The following is a 15,679-nucleotide window of genomic DNA, read 5'->3' on the forward strand; positions in this document are numbered from 1 at the left end:
TCTTCTCCCCATTTTATCCTCACAACAACCCTGTGAGGTAGATTAGGCTGAGAGACAGTGGCTGGACAAAGTTCAACCAGTGAGCTTCATGGCTTAGTGGGGATTTGAACCCTGATCTCCGAGGTCCTTGTCCAACACTACACTACAGTTGTAACTGAGTAATTACCATTCAAAACATGCAGATGCAAGCAAGCCTATTTGATCTGTGAGGTTTTGTTTCATGCTACAAAAGAAACCAGTATTTTATCATTTGAAAAGAAAAAGTGGTATACTGAGTTGTATTTCCAGAATGTGTTTAATGATACATTTCTGTTATTTAAAACAATTTTAAAGTCTAACGAAAAGACAGTAAACGGTTTATGTGCTCACTTTGGGGCAACCAATTCAGACTCCTGGTCAGCCAACAGCGATTGCAGATCTTTGCCCGTATATACCGTACATACTAAGGATTAGTTTTAATACAGCAGGAGGGGTGCATGAGCTACTGGACTTCAGGCTTTATTATCAGACCCTTCATTTCCATATGTTTGAAGAAGCTGGAAATATGTGATTCCTTCTTTTAAAACATAAATTCCTTACTAATGTAACACCTGAAGACTACACAAGTTAGTGAAGAAGAGCTTTCAGGTTGAAGAAGAAAGATTCCCACAGCTATCACTTACCTCATAATCATCTTCCCTCTCACACGCAATATGAAGAGGAGTCCTCCCACCTTCCTCTGGGATAATGGCACATTCTTTGTAGTAGTTTTTGGGTGGTCCCATTTCATTATTCATCTTAATCATAGATATATTTTCAGTAAGCTCGTTCTGCAAGTAGAAATGGGAAAGAAAATCACCAGCGTAGAAGGCTGCAGGCACCTTAAAGAGACACACAGTCTGCTCCCCGGAGTGAAACAGGAACTATCCTCCCTAAACTATGCCCAGTGGGAGTTCATAACCTGTTATGAAAAGTTCACTGCTTCTCTCAGAAATCCGCACTTCTTAATTATTCTGAAAACACAGTTAAAAGGCATTTCTACATACTCTCCAGTTATGAGCTGTACAGTGCTTATTAACATAGGCCTTTTACTGAGTCAGACCACTGGTTCATATAGCCCACATGGGGGAAATTTTGATTTTTAAGGGGGGCAATTCGAGAATGAGTTATTAATAGGCCTTTTAGGCTTCCTCCACATGAATAGGAGGTCACTTTTTGAGTAATAAGAATTATATGTCATGTGGGGGGCAATCAGGAGTTTAGATGCTTAGGTGGGGCATGGCCAAAAAAAAAGTTTGGGAACCACTGATCTAACCCAATGCCACCAGTGGACCTAGAAGGTCTTGGGCTGAGATTTTTCCCAGCCCAGCTGCCTGGGGTCCTTTTAGCTACAGATGTTAGTAGGTTGCCTAAGAAGTTGAGGAAGAGAAAAGTAGAGCCAGTCAGACTCAAGGCATTCTGTATACAGTATATTTGGAGCTGCCCCTGCTCCCTGAATATATGTTGCTGTGACCGCATTTGCTGCAATTTTTTTTTCTAAAAGTACTGTTTCAGGATAAATAGCACAGTTCTTAGGATACAATGCTATTATTTTCCACAACACTTTTGCCAAAAACAAGTCAATTCCTTGCTCCTCTCTGGCACAAGTAACAAGGTTGGAATTAAACGGACATACCTTGTATGAAGTCCTATCAGGCCCATATATATCATTCTCATCCTCTGCCCTTACGTTAGGATCTGTAGCTGAATGAAGTAGTGAGCTTGTTATTTCAACCCCTTCTTCACCAGGAAGAGCAGCAGCAATATGAAGAGGAGCTGTGCCTCCAAGCTAAAAAAATATGCTATATTTAATATTAAATCATAAGTTACAGAACATCTCACTACTGTGCATTCCTAGCATATTATGACAGTGAGCAATTCCAGCATTCAATGTCACCGTTAAAATTTCAGCTCAAATTGAAGACACCTAATTCCCAGGTAGCATAAATATCTGAGGAGTGCATATCAAGAAGCAAAATGCAGTCAGAAATAACTGCTAACTGCAATCAGAAATACAATCACCCCTCCACTGGATGGAATGGTTAGGCTGTATGAAATTTAAAACCAGTCCAGGCAAGATGGGTTCATAAGGAAATATCTCTGTCCTTTAGAACCCATGTCAAAGCAGCAAATCCACTCCTCTAGCTGGGCCCTTTTTGGAGGGAAGTTCCTTGCTGAAGTTCTGAAAAAACAGAGATTTAGCACATGCCCAGCACATGGTGCATCATCCTAGCACCAAGATCAACTGAGGATACAGAGGACAACTCAACTCATATACAAGACACCCCCAAATTCCAATTAAGTTTCCATTATTACCGACATTCATTAAATTCCTCTAAAATCTCTCTATTCTAATGTCTAGAGATAGGAGAGAATTGTTGCAAACTAGTTACAATCAGCAAAAAATACTTTTCTTCTACACTGATAAAACTAGAGGGTGGAACCCAATGCTGCCCTCCCACTCGCAGAAAAGCTGAAGAACATCTTCTGATCCAGTGGAGGCATTTGCTAAGTAAGATGAGAGGAGGTAATCTCCAATTTCCCCGCTTCCTGCTGCAATCCTATGAACCCCCTGAAAATTTGTTCCAGAGGGTTGTGGATCAATACAGAACAGCCTGGAAGATGATGTAGGGGGCTACAGGGTTAATCGCGGTGTGTGTGAACGCCTCCCCACCTCTTCTGTTAGTAGATAACTCAAAAGGATTTAAAAAACCCACTCTGCAATGTTAAGATTAGCATTAGCTTTCACTCATTAAGAATAACAGACTCACAACACAGGCCTACTATACAGGTTTACTCTGAAGTAATCCCCACTGTACTTGTAGGATTTCAGCTCAATAGATTTATCACATGAATCAGAGTAACAGGATAGTGTGCTGCAGCTGACAACGCAAAAGGGAAGGCATGCCTCCTGCGACTGGAGAAACAGAGATTTGACATTTATATCTGGCATATGAGCTATTTTTGATGCGGTGGGTCCAGAGTTCTGTACACTTGCATAAAGGTAAAGGTACCCCTGCCCGTATGGGCCAATCGTGTCCGACTCTAGGGTTGTGCACCCATCTCATTTAAGAGGCCGAGGGCCAGCGCTGTCCGGAGACACGTCCGGGTCACGTGGCCAGCGTGACAAAGCTGCCCTGGCGAGCCAGCACCAGCGCAGCACACGGAAACGCCGTTTACCTTCCCGCTATAAAGCGGTACCTATTTATCTACTTGCACTTAAGGGTGCTTTCAAACTGCTAGGTGGGCAGGAGCTGGGACCAAAAGACGGGAGCTCGCCCCACCACGGGGATTCGAACCGCCGACCATACAATCGGCAAGTCCGAGGCACTGAGGTTTTACCCACAGCGCCACCCACGTCCCCAGCCGTACACTTGCACAAGACACCAAAACTCATACAAGAGCATTTATGCCAGGCATAGACAAACTCTGGCCCTCCAGATGTTTGGGACTACAATTCCCATCATCCCTAGCTAACAGGACCAGTGGTCAGGGATGATGGGAATTGTAGTCCCAAATATCTGGAGGGCCAGAGTTTGCCTGTGCCTGATTTATGCCATCAGTCCAATCACTAACTTAAATTCTAGTCTCTCTTCTTTAATGAGAATTATCACACACAAATAAGGTTTCCCTACTCTGGTCGGAAGTCGTATATCAGTCCTTGCTCCAGCTTCTAAAAGAAATCTCACTGCATCTGGATCTGCAGCTTTAACAGCAAAGAAGAGGACATACATAGGGATTCTGCACATATTGGGATCTGCACCTCTCCTGAGCAACAGCTTGATAGTAGCCAGTCTCTTTGTGTGTCTAAAAACCAGCAGAAAACAGAACCCCATTAATTGTTGAAAACTTTGATAAGTGCAGTGTTGCTAAACCTGAAGGTGAGGGTGGTAGAACTGTAGCTGTTCTGCAAGTGATGCAAACAGCTACAAATATATCATTGCTGTAATCTATCCCAGCCTTGCATCATCTCTGGCCTTCTCTTACCATGCAAATCCGCTGCAGATCCGCTCGCACTCCATGGAGCAGACGCTGGTGCCACTCGTGCCGCAGGTAGCAAGCGAATTGCAGTCGGTGGGTCTGTCCTTTCGGCCGGGGTCTGTCCTTTCGGACGGAATCCCCTCTCACTGCTTTCCTCCTCACCCACCCACCCCAGTCCTGATTTATAGGAATGCATTCCGGAGCCGCTCCGAATCGGGGCTGCCTCCCCCAGGGTGGGCTTTGTGCATGCGTAAGTCCCAGTTTCTACTTTCGCCCACTGCTTAGCCATCGCTTTCCCGGGTAGAGTTTTAAGGTGTTGGGGGTTTGGTGGTGGTGGGTTTTTGGAGGGAGGGTGTTTGCATAAGGCATGCTGAAGCCGCCGGGAGATGCATGCCTTGCCTGCAAAAACCCTCCTGATTTGATTATCTCGCCACCTTCACCCATTTCCCCTCCCAGCCAAGAAACTGCAAGGAGCGTGAGGGGAAAACCTTTTGGAATCTCAGCCTGGCCTTTGTTGTGATTTGCTTTGTGTTTTCTGCTTTCCTGTGGCCCACTTTATACTGGGTAACAGATTGCAGCCTGGTTTATTGCTTTCATTTTATGGATCAAGTCTCATTAGATAGTAAAATTCATGTTAAATTGCTGCTTTAGGGGTTGTTTTTAAATGTCTAGAATGGATTAATCCAATTTGCATTACTTTCTATGGAAAAGCGTGCCTTGGTTTAAGAACGCTTTGGTTTAAGAACGGACTTCCGGAATGGATTAAGTTCATAAACCGTGGTACCACTGTATACCATCACTCAATACCAATGCAGCAAGCAAACTGCACCATTTCAGATCATTTTTCAGAGGTACCATATGATGCCTTCTAACCTTCCTTCTGATAAACTCTTCACTGCAAAATCAGGGAAGTTATACACAGAAGCTATCCATACTGAGCAGAGCCCAACTGGGACCACCCTAGCAGCAATATTAGTGTGGTCATTGGCTTCAACAGGCTGCCCTGTGTTCTTCTATAGTCACTTACTCTGTTATTGATGCTGCCATTCTTCCCAGAGTGCCTTCCTGCTGAATGAGCCCTTCGCAGTCAGCGAAGTATGGCACTTTTAACATGTGTTCACTAAGAGCAGCTGCACCGCGCTGCATGGCTTCTACTGAAACCTGAATCTTGAAGTTGTAAATGCCACAATTTGTCTCAGAGCTCTTTTCTACAGCGCTGCTCTCCGATTCCTCAGATGACTTAACATATGTGCCACGTTCTGACTTTTCAGCAGAGCTCAACGGTGCTTCTGGTGATGCATTGCTGGCAGAAGAGGATCCTTTCAATTCTGTACTCGGCTGAGATGGCTGAGAGGACTCCGACTGCGAAAATGGCATAGATCCTGGAGATATTTCTTCTGGCATTTCTTCCATCGCCTATATCAAGCAAAAAAAAACCAAAAAAAAAAAAAAACGGGGGGATGGGGGATATTATTTCCAAAACCAGATTGCTGCACCCCAACATAAAAAACTGCATTGTTAACATACACAGACAGACAAATTCATACCATTAGGTTGTCAAAGAAAATAGTGAAAAAGTTGACGTATGTTACTCTTCTAAAGAATTTTACAGAAAGAATTTGTCAAATACACAACGTATCTCTTATTTGTTTGATTTATACACCAACTGTTAAGTTGTGGGCGAACATATCAGACAACACAGCGATTCTTCCAAAGCAGCCCTTTATTTGTAAGCTGGAACAGAACTAACTGAGGAGCTCAGTCAGCCTGCTTATATAGAGCTCCAGAACAATGTAACTGTTGCCATTTTCTAAAACTATCCAATCACTGAACGTCACTTTCTATCCTTCATTTGCATAACTATCTACAGCATCCCCCTGCTGGCCCAGGGTGAGAACTTCAGTACATAACACCAACTTTCTTCCATGAAACTCAAAGTAGTATACAAATGCTCCAGCTCTACTCAGAACTGTCTAACTTCAGCAAGTCTGCTGCATTACATGCCTTTGGACTATGTTTTAGAGTTTAGACTCACTTCATTATGAATGGCTACTTGTAAGGGACAAATATATCCAGTTGTCATAATTGGCAAGGACTGCTATTCAACTCTTTAACAGATACAAATGAGTTTGCTCCTATACACATAACATACAGGAGGGGGGAAATGTCCAATAAGAGAGATTTCAAACCTTATTTTTATCATTGTTAATAAATGTCAGGACTTCAAAATGTGTATTGGTTGTACTTGAATCCTCTTCATGAGCAACCCTACATAGTACACATTACAACAGACTACTCTAGAAGCACAATGCCATACAAGGCATAGTTATCACATCATGACCCAACATCTTCTTTAAGATCACAACTCTGGAGCAATTCATTTCACTCCACCTCATCATCTCTGGACTGCAATCAAAGAAGGCTTCAGGCCGCTCTGCCTTGCAGCTTTGAGACAGTAGTTAGGTTATTTCTAGTAAATGAAATTACGGTAATTTGGATCAACAGTAAAAGAAGAAGAAACTATTAGGCATTTCACTGAACCGTATTTTCAGACTTACAGATTTATGATGGACTGACCTCTCTTCGAGAGAAGCTCCTTTCAGCAATGTTGGGCTGAAATGATTCTTCTGGGAAATAATGAATAACACACATAGAAAGAGCTGATAATCCTTCGTCACTACATTTATTCACATCAGCCCCATTATCAAGAAGAAGGTTGATGATGTCATCATGGTAATTCATCTGCACAAGAAAACTATTTAGGTTATTTTCATACAGAATTAATACAATTTTCAGAAGCCTACTTTGAAAAAATGGAGTTTGACATTGTGGGTTTGTTGGAGGTAGATATATACTACAGGTAAGGTTTCATATTCCTCAATTGGGGATTTTCCCTTAACTTTCTGTTCATGTTCACAACTGCTACTCATAGCTATTAAAGGTAAAGGTACCCCTGCCCGTACGGGCCAGTCTTGACAGACTCTGGGGTTGTGCGCCCATCTCACTTAAGAGGCCAGGGGCCAGCGCTGTCCGGAGACACTTCCGGGTCACGTGGCCAGCGTGACAAAGCTGCATCTGGTGAGCCAGAGCCGCACACGGAAACGCCGTTTACCTTCCCGCTGGTAAGCGGTCCCTATTTATCTACTTGCACCCGGAGGTGCTTTCGAACTGCTAGGTTGGCAGGCGCTGGGACCGAGCAGCGGGAGCGCACCCCGCCGCAGGGATTCGAACCGCTGACCTTTCGATCGGCAAGTCCTAGGCGCTGAGGCTTTAACCCACAGCGCCACCTGCGTCCCATTACCACCTGCATCCCATTTAGGTTATTTTCATACAGAATTAATACAATTTTCAGAAGCCTACTTTGAAAAAATGGAGTTTGACATTGTGGGTTTGTTGGAGATAGATATATACTACAGGTAAGGTTTCATATTCCTCAATTGGGGATTTTCCCTTAACTTTCTGTTCATGTTCACAACTGCTACTCATAGCTATTACGGTACATTAAAAAAGAGGAATTATGTCACAGCATGGAAGACAAAACAAAACCAAGCCTATTTTGCCTTAACAGAGTATAACATAGTAAGATATGCAGTCTCACAGCAGCAGCAGCAAGGGCAGTATATCCATGTACATCTGCTATATCTGGGGGGGCCAGGTTGTCCATCAGAATCTCATCAACTCTCTTAGAGTTTCCTTCGGCTGCCTTCTTAATCAGCTCTTCACCAGCAAGCTCTTTGGGACCTTTCTCCCCAAAGCCATTCCGGTAGCCTTCCAAAATGAAATTAACATCCCAGTCCACGTCTTTCTGGTAATGCCTAAAAATGAACAAAAAAATGAAAAAGCTAGATAGACCATTTAAGTATTTCTATTCTCATCAGTTCTGACCTTCCAAAAAACTATTTGTAGTGATGGGGTGGACAATTTTCCCCTTCCTCACCTGTGTGTACATATCACTGGCCTAGCTTCTCACTGAGGTGATAAACCTGTATCTTGGCTGCCCATATATGTGCATGTGTGGTGAGTTATTGTAGGACCGAATGCTCTCCCATACAAAAATATTCCCTCTGTATACAAAACTAGGTTGTTGTTGTGACTATTATTAGACAAGTAGGAGGGTTTTCAATTTAGCCTTCTCCCCAATATGATAGAAAACAATGTGGAGGGTTTTTTTTTGTCTTATATGAAAAGCAATCAGTCATGTAAGCATCCATGTTTAGTCTGAAGTGGCATGTCCCCGGCACAGGCTAACCCTCCCTGCAGTAGCTAGGCTTCTGCTCCTCCCTTCTTGCAACAGCTCCTTGGGCAGTTTGATAAACAGAGACAGGGTCACACCACACAAAGACCATGAATTCCATGCAGAGGGCCTTCTCGGTAGTGGCACCTGCCCAGTGGAAGACCCTCCCATCAGATGTCAAGGAAATAAACAACTATCTGACTTTTAGAAGACATCTGAAGGCAGCCCTGTATCAGGAAATGTTTAATGTCTGATGTTTTACAATTTTTTATATGTACTGTAAGCCACCCAGAGTGGCTGGGGAAAGCCAGCCAGATGGGCAGGGTATAAATAATAAAATTTATTGTTGTTATTATTGTTATTATTCCAACGATTTCCAACTTGCATATGTCTCTTTCCATGTCCCTCCTTTCAACCACCACCCCCCAAGGAAATAGTGAAAGGACTATTGGGGGATGGAAGAGAAAGGTTTGATAAAGGGGAGACAAGATTGGCTCAAGGCCACCCCAACCAACTCCCACACTACTAAGAAAACTAGTAGTGCCTAACAAGCAGTGCCACCAGTAATAACAAGGGAAAGGAAATGAATGCAACAATGAAGTTCATGGCATGTGTTGGGGCTTCATTGCAATTCAGCAACGATTGACATGACTACAGCAAAAGTGGTATAAATTTAAAAAGTCACACAAGCTGAACTGCATCCAGTTGAAAAGAAGAAACAGCAGTAAGAAATGGGACTTCAGCAGCACTATCAAATGTATAGCTATCATCTCGTCTTTTTCTCACATGACCACTTACCTATATCTATAGATGTGTTTCTGCATCTTGACCAAGAAAGGTGTTATATTGGTTATAGGCCATAGTTTTTCATAAGCCAACCGTTTCTTTTCCTTAAAATACTGGCAATCAAAGTCTTTCAGGAAGGTCTTAGTATGAGGAAGATTATCCGCATCAATTGAGTATATGTATAGGTTTTCAGGCAATGTGTAGCTATCATCATCTAAAAGAAGACGCTTGTAGTGGTAGAAAAATGGGTCCTTCTCCTCATTCAGATCCCAAAACTTATGCGTATCCTCTGAAATATACTCTCTGCTGGTCTCAGCATCAAAATAGACACTAAGTTCTGGATAATCCGCAAGAGTGAAATATCCAGGTATTTCCGTACATAGTTTAATTATATGATTTCGATGCCACAATCCAATGTCTTGACTATCATCTGGATGGGTTTCAATTCCTGGTCCAAACCGCTCATCCCCCTTGTAAAGCCCCTTTCGGCAGGAAAAAACGAGAAAAGATGATGCAAGAGAGAACCACAAACAGAATTCACACGGTTTAATTCAACTTGCAATAATCTCATCTCACCAAAAACAATTAGCGGCATGATCCTGTCAAGTGCCTAAAAACATTCTTACCCATTCTTTACCAGCAGGATTTGGATTAATTTTATTAATAGCACTGAATTTTTCTGAAAAGCAATGCTTGAAACAAAAAAGGTAGGATCCATGAAAAAGATGCAGAAATTAAGACTGCATCTGATTTTACATCATCATGATTGTTGCTTATTAAATTTGTATACTGCCCTTTGCCAACAGGTTTCATGCAATCTTGTGCAATTTGATTTATTAGACATATATTGCTTTATACTAAAAAAATCTTCAAGAGATTATATATATATTATATTTAACAATGCTCAATAAGAGTATAGAAACAGTTATAAACACACACTTTAATCAGAATTCAAGCCCCAGATTTTTTAGTGAATTCCAAGAGCTGAAATTCTACATCCGCTCCTCTTACTAGGTACATCTGGCATAGACCCCTTAAGTATGCACGGGGCGGGGGGGGGGGATCTCCTTAGTAAACTGCTTCAGAGCGCTTTTTGAAATATACTTTTCCATTTTAGTTTGCTTTTATACACAAACGTTTGCAAAATCCACACCTTATCCAGCTGCTATTACCTGGTATCTATCACTTCCTTACACATTTTCTAAATTCTGTGCAAACAGATAGAAGCAATATGTCCTATGTTGCTTTTTTTGTTGCGCACAGGACACTAACTAGCTTTGAAGTGCATTCATTTTCTAATTTTAAAATGAGCAAATTTGTACTAACTCTGAAACATTCAAACACAGAAGTTTTCTGCAATTACTTGAACTTCACATCATACCTATCAAACAGCACTATGATAATTAGAAATACTTTTTATTACCTGAAATTTTCTTCCATCATTAAACTCCATGATACCGTAGCCTTCTTTACGGCTAAGATAAAATGACCCTATAAATTTGGAGCCATCAGGCCAGAAGTAAACCCCTTTGCCATGACGGTGATCTTTATAAAACTGCCCCACATATCTCTGCAATAAAACAGAAAGAAAGTTAGGGGAGAGCAGGTGAAGTACAGTGGCAGTTACAACCAACTGCAAGTATGTATCACAGAACTCTCATGAAGAATATTATGGAAAGAAATAAAAGAAGGATTTAACTAGTATTTTCAATACAGTTTAAGCATGGTAGCATTCATTTCCAAGTCAGGGAGGCTTATTCCACTTGGCTTCATCCTGAGGAAATGACTGCACAGAAACATATTGAGAATTACAACATTTAATAAAAATGGAATATACGGAGGATAAAAGTTCAAACAAAGTTAGTATCCCTGTTCAATCCAGGATTTACAGTCTTGGAAAATTTCATTAATATCAGATTTATTAGGGTGAATTACTTTCATTTCAAATCAGAAAAACTGGGTAAGAGTATACACTCAACTATGACAGAGATATACTTATTAAATTTTGCCTTAGCAAGCATTACTGAGTGTAAACAAGGAAGTCAGAGTGATCTACTTGACAAAAGGAATAAACAGAACACATGACATTTTATTTGAAAGCAGCAGACCTGAACTATTTAGTAATCTACACATTTGTGACTATAGGAAGACCGCAACTTGCACACATTTAACTTGTGCGTATTCAGCTTTACGCGTACGGCAAAATAAATAAATAAATAGGAAGGGGGCAGAAAGGAGGTAGGGTTCCAGGAAACATGACTTTGGAAATTGCATCTGCCACTGATCCCAGTGGGTTTTGACTATACACAATTTTGGCTATAGGCATGATCCCTGGAACGTAACCCCCGTGTAAGCTGTGGACCTACTGTATTCCATATCTATACCCTTGTAGTTGCAAGTAGCAGCAAGAACAAACCACTGTAGCAGCTAGGTCATCTGGAAGCCAGGAGAATGACTTTTATTTTAAAAAATAACTATCTTCCCCTTGTGCTTTCTGTGCTGCCTTGCGATAGTACATACAGTATTTTGATTAAACAAACATGAATTACTCACAAAAATGATAACTGCATCTAAATACATTAGAAAGGGTCTGGAAACCAAGCCTTATGAGGAACAGTAGAGGGAACTGGGTATGTTTAGCCTGGAAAAGAGGAGACTGAGAAGAAATTATAACCATCTTCAAACTGTGCATAGCTTGGCATTAGATGCTGGTTGAACTATGTATCTTATTTATTGAACATTTACCGTTTAGACTTGAAACTAACATGACTAAACCTGCTTCCAATAGTACGTTTTGTGAACCACAGTTAAAATGTTAGACTATAGGCTGCAGTTGCACCTAATATCAAGTTTTAGTAATAAACAAGAAATTAATATTTTATTAAAGTTGTTATTTCCTATGGAAAAGAAGTCACACTGCCTTTCAAGGTGCATGCATGTTTTAGGCTGCAATCCTAAACTTGTCTATTTAGAAATAAATCCTATTGATTCCAGTGAGGCTTACATCCAGATAAACAGAATAAGGTTTGCATAAACTAATGGGATTTACATCTACGTAAACATGCCTAGATCATGCTATTAAACAAACATTAAACAGATAGGATTCCGATATAAAAACTTACCTTGGCTAGTTTTGTTTATTATCATCATTATATATAAGAATAGCAACGTTTTTAGATGCAAGAACATACATTGCAACATTTTAATATTAAGCCGGTTTACCTCACCATTGTCCCACGCAAATTCTCCATACCCAAGTTTTAGATCCAATGCAAATTCTCCTCTATAGCGAGAACCATCAGGCCACTCTTGCACACCAACTTTAGTTTCAATCTTGTTGTTGTTCATGTCTTCGTCACAATATAATAAATATTGCTGTTCGCTTTCTTCCTCATAATCTTCAGCCTCTTCTTCTTCTTCCTCTTCTTCATCACCATCATAATCAAGTGCAGATTCTGGCTCATGCTCAGTTTCATCTTCCAGTTCAACATCCCTTGACATGCCACGTCTCCTCTTTTTTTTGGGTTTCACTCTGAAATCATTATTAGAAAGAGCCGCTAATGTTAAATTACCAAACTGAGGACACAGAACATTAATCAACCAAAGACCTGGTGAAAGAGATACGTTTCCGCCCAGAACCTAAAGATATGTAAAGGTGGTACCAGTTGAGCCTCCCTGCAGAGCATTCCACAAACAGGGAGCCACCGCAAAAAAAGGCCCACTCTCATGTTGCCATCCTCCCCACCTCTTGATGATGAAGGAGGCACACAAAGGAGGGCCTCAGATGATGAACGCAGGGTCAATATTGCACCTCTGAAAGGTTTTTAGTCTGTCTGAGGCTTACAACCATTTTAAAAAGAAATAATGTTAAGATAATTTTTAGAAAGTGTGCATCCTAGTAATTTAACGAAATACGCGGGTGGCACTGTGGGTTAAACCACAGAGCCTAGGACTTGCCGATCAGAAGGTCAGCGGTTCAAATCCCCACGATGGGGTGAGCTCCCATTGCCCTGCTCCTGCCAACCTAGCAGCTCGAAAGCACGTCAAAGTGCAAATAGATAAATAGGTACCGCTCCGGCAGGAAGGTAAATGGCATTTCTGTGCACTGCTCTGGTTCTCTAGAAGCAGCTTCGTCATGCTGGCCACATGACCCAGAAGCTGTACGCTGGCTCCCCCGGCCAATAAAGCGAGATGAGCGCCGCATCCCCAGAGTCAGTCACGACTGGACCTAATGGTCAGGGGTCCCTTTACCTTTACCTATCTACAGGAATGTTTAATACAAACAGCCATCCCACAGCAACCAAATGAAAAGAGCCAGCAGAATCTTAATGCAGAATCTAGTGACTATATCTAGATGCCTGACTCTATAGAAAGATCATGTCTGCCCTTTGCCACCCATCAAACTCAAGTGGTACCTAAGAGAGTTCACCCCACAGAAGAAAATTCCCCATACCGATACCACCTTCACTATTTCATGACACTTAAATCACGTAAAATATGTCAAGTATTTCCCATACAGAGAAACAAACACAAACATTCTCCGCCCCCCACCCCATCTATCTACAATATGTTCCCCTAAAGAGATTGGCCGGGGCTGCCAGAGAAACCTGTTAATTACGATAGATAGATAAATCAATGTGCTTGTATATGGCACACCACACTCCAGTGATTTTGGTTTTACCTGTCACAAGATTTTTTAAAAGTTTACAGTACATTAAGCATCACACTTCAAGCCTCAGGGGTAGTTCTGCATAAAACTTTTCAGTACCCCTTGCACAGGTGCATTCTTCATCTGCCATAGGCAACATTAGTACGCTCCTGATTCTGACTCTATACAAACACTGAGGACACATTTCATGCACTGTGGGAAGCAACCATCATAAATCAATGTACTTTATGGCACCCACCAAGCTGCTAGCTTTAAATACTCGATCAGTTGGTAGAGCATGAGACTCTTAATCTCAGGGTTGTGGGTTTGAGCTCCACGTTAATTATTCATTATTATTATTATTATTATTATTATTACTATTATTATTTATACTTCGCCCATCAGTCTGGGTTTCTCCAGCCACTCTTGCTTCCTGCAGTGCAGGGGATTAGACTAGAATCTAGATGATCCTTGTGGTTACTTCCAACTCTAGAATTCTGTAGACGTAGATATGGGCAAATGGTACACAGTGGTTTTTTTCTGGGGGGATGCAGGGGTACGCAAACCCCTAAACATTTTGTGAATCTTTGTACTTTTGTCAATTTACTGTATTTATTTTTCCAGATTTGGACTATAAAATGGTGATTTTCTCGAGTCAAAATGAAAGTACCCCTAAATATTTTTTTTAAGGAAAAAAAGCATTGAGGACATATATACCCTTTGCTCCTGTCCAACCACATTACGTTTTTATGTGGTATTCACTCCCAACAGTAAGCTCATGTTTGGTTTTCCTAAAGTGGTTAACGAAATCTAAAATCAATAACCTGCGTCATTTTTAAATGCTTACACTTAAAAGTAAAACAATAAAAACACACCAAGGTAGGAGAGAAGAAACCCTCACAAATTCCACCAGTTTTCACCCAGAATGGCCGCGTGTCCGTTTATGCCTTCGCACACCTGCAGCCACGCGGGGGGATTGTGACGCGCCTGGGCTTCCGCCAGAGGTCTCCCGAGGACAATAAACCTCTTTCCCCCCAACCCACCCACCCTCCAAGTAAGCAGAAGCCCCGGCTATGAGAAGCCCCCGAAGGCGGCCAGGGCACCCACCCAGGAGCCGCAGCGGCGCCCCCGGCAGCCTCCATTCGGCCTGGACGCCCAGAGAGAGGAGGCTCTAGCTCTGGCTGAACCCGCCGGATCCGCAGAAGAGCCGAGGGCGCAACGTAACAGACCCCCGGTGGCCGGAGAGCGGCTGCCCCTCAACGGAAAAGGCGACGCGCGTCTGGTCCGCTACGCAGGTGCCGACCGACTCCCGCCAACCCCTCTCTCCCGTTTGGGCAGCGCCGCCTCCCTGTTCCCATAGAAACCGAGGCGGGGGGGGGATTGGCGCAGGCGCACGCGCGGCCTCCTTGGGCCCAACTGCCGCGGGCCCTTTGATCCCTGAGGTGACTTTCCTGCCCAGGTGTTGAATTGTCACGTGACGTCCCTGCCCTCACCCCACGCCAATTCTCCCCTATTCCTTTCCCTGGAGGAAAGCCTTCTTTGGTACTGTATTCCTATATCCCGTGCTTCTCACAACAGTGAACAAACTAAGAATAAAAATATTTATTCTATGCAATGAAGGATGGCAGGCACATGTGTCCTTCTTTGTTGCTTTCACCGCTCTTTGGTGATCAGGTGTCACCTTTAGCAGAAAATCTACATTCAGTCACGCCATGTTGGTTCACAATGGTATGTAATTATAATCGGATCTAGACTGAAATTTGAAAATATTGGGTGCATCCTTTTCTTTCCTGCAGCAGCGATAACAAAGATGCCCAGTCGAAACAAAATTTTAAAAAAATCCTTCCAGTAGCACCTTAGAGACCAACTAAGTTTGTCATTGGTATGAGCTTTCGTGTGCATGCACACTTCTTCAGATACCCGGTGCTTTTCTACAATAAATAAATGTTTAGGGGTACTCTCATTTTGACTCAGGAAAATCACCATTTTATAGTTCAAATCAGGGAAAATAA

The 15,679-nt window shown here is 42.2% G+C and overlaps 1 protein-coding gene across 8 annotated transcripts in view; it reads right to left on the reverse strand.

Moving 5' to 3' along the window:
• ANKMY1 (ankyrin repeat and MYND domain containing 1) overlaps positions 1 to 15,679 on the reverse strand; it is a 41,290-nt gene that overhangs the window by 20,551 nt on the left and 5,060 nt on the right. For 5 of the 8 annotated variants that reach the window (XM_081910331.1, XM_081910333.1, XM_081910332.1 and 2 more), the window contains 9 exons: positions 12,242 to 12,551; positions 10,443 to 10,589; positions 9,032 to 9,501; positions 7,598 to 7,814; positions 6,577 to 6,741; positions 5,027 to 5,415; positions 3,654 to 3,825; positions 1,655 to 1,807; positions 663 to 809 (listed from right to left, as the gene is read on the reverse strand). In XM_081910331.1, coding sequence (XP_081766457.1) covers positions 663 to 809; positions 1,655 to 1,807; positions 3,654 to 3,825; positions 5,027 to 5,415; positions 6,577 to 6,741; positions 7,598 to 7,814; positions 9,032 to 9,501; positions 10,443 to 10,589; positions 12,242 to 12,551 — 2,170 coding nt within the window. Of the gene's footprint in view, positions 1 to 662; positions 810 to 1,654; positions 1,808 to 3,653; positions 3,826 to 5,026; positions 5,416 to 6,576; positions 6,742 to 7,597; positions 7,815 to 9,031; positions 9,502 to 10,442; positions 10,590 to 11,572; positions 11,676 to 12,241; positions 12,552 to 14,774; positions 15,157 to 15,679 lie in introns of those variants that run through there. The other 3 variants (XM_081910334.1, XM_081910337.1, XM_081910338.1) reach the window with 3 other exon arrangements.

Source organism: Podarcis melisellensis (genome assembly GCF_964234715.1).
Source record: "Podarcis melisellensis genome assembly, chromosome: 5".
NCBI lineage: Eukaryota > Metazoa > Chordata > Lepidosauria > Squamata > Lacertidae > Podarcis > Podarcis melisellensis.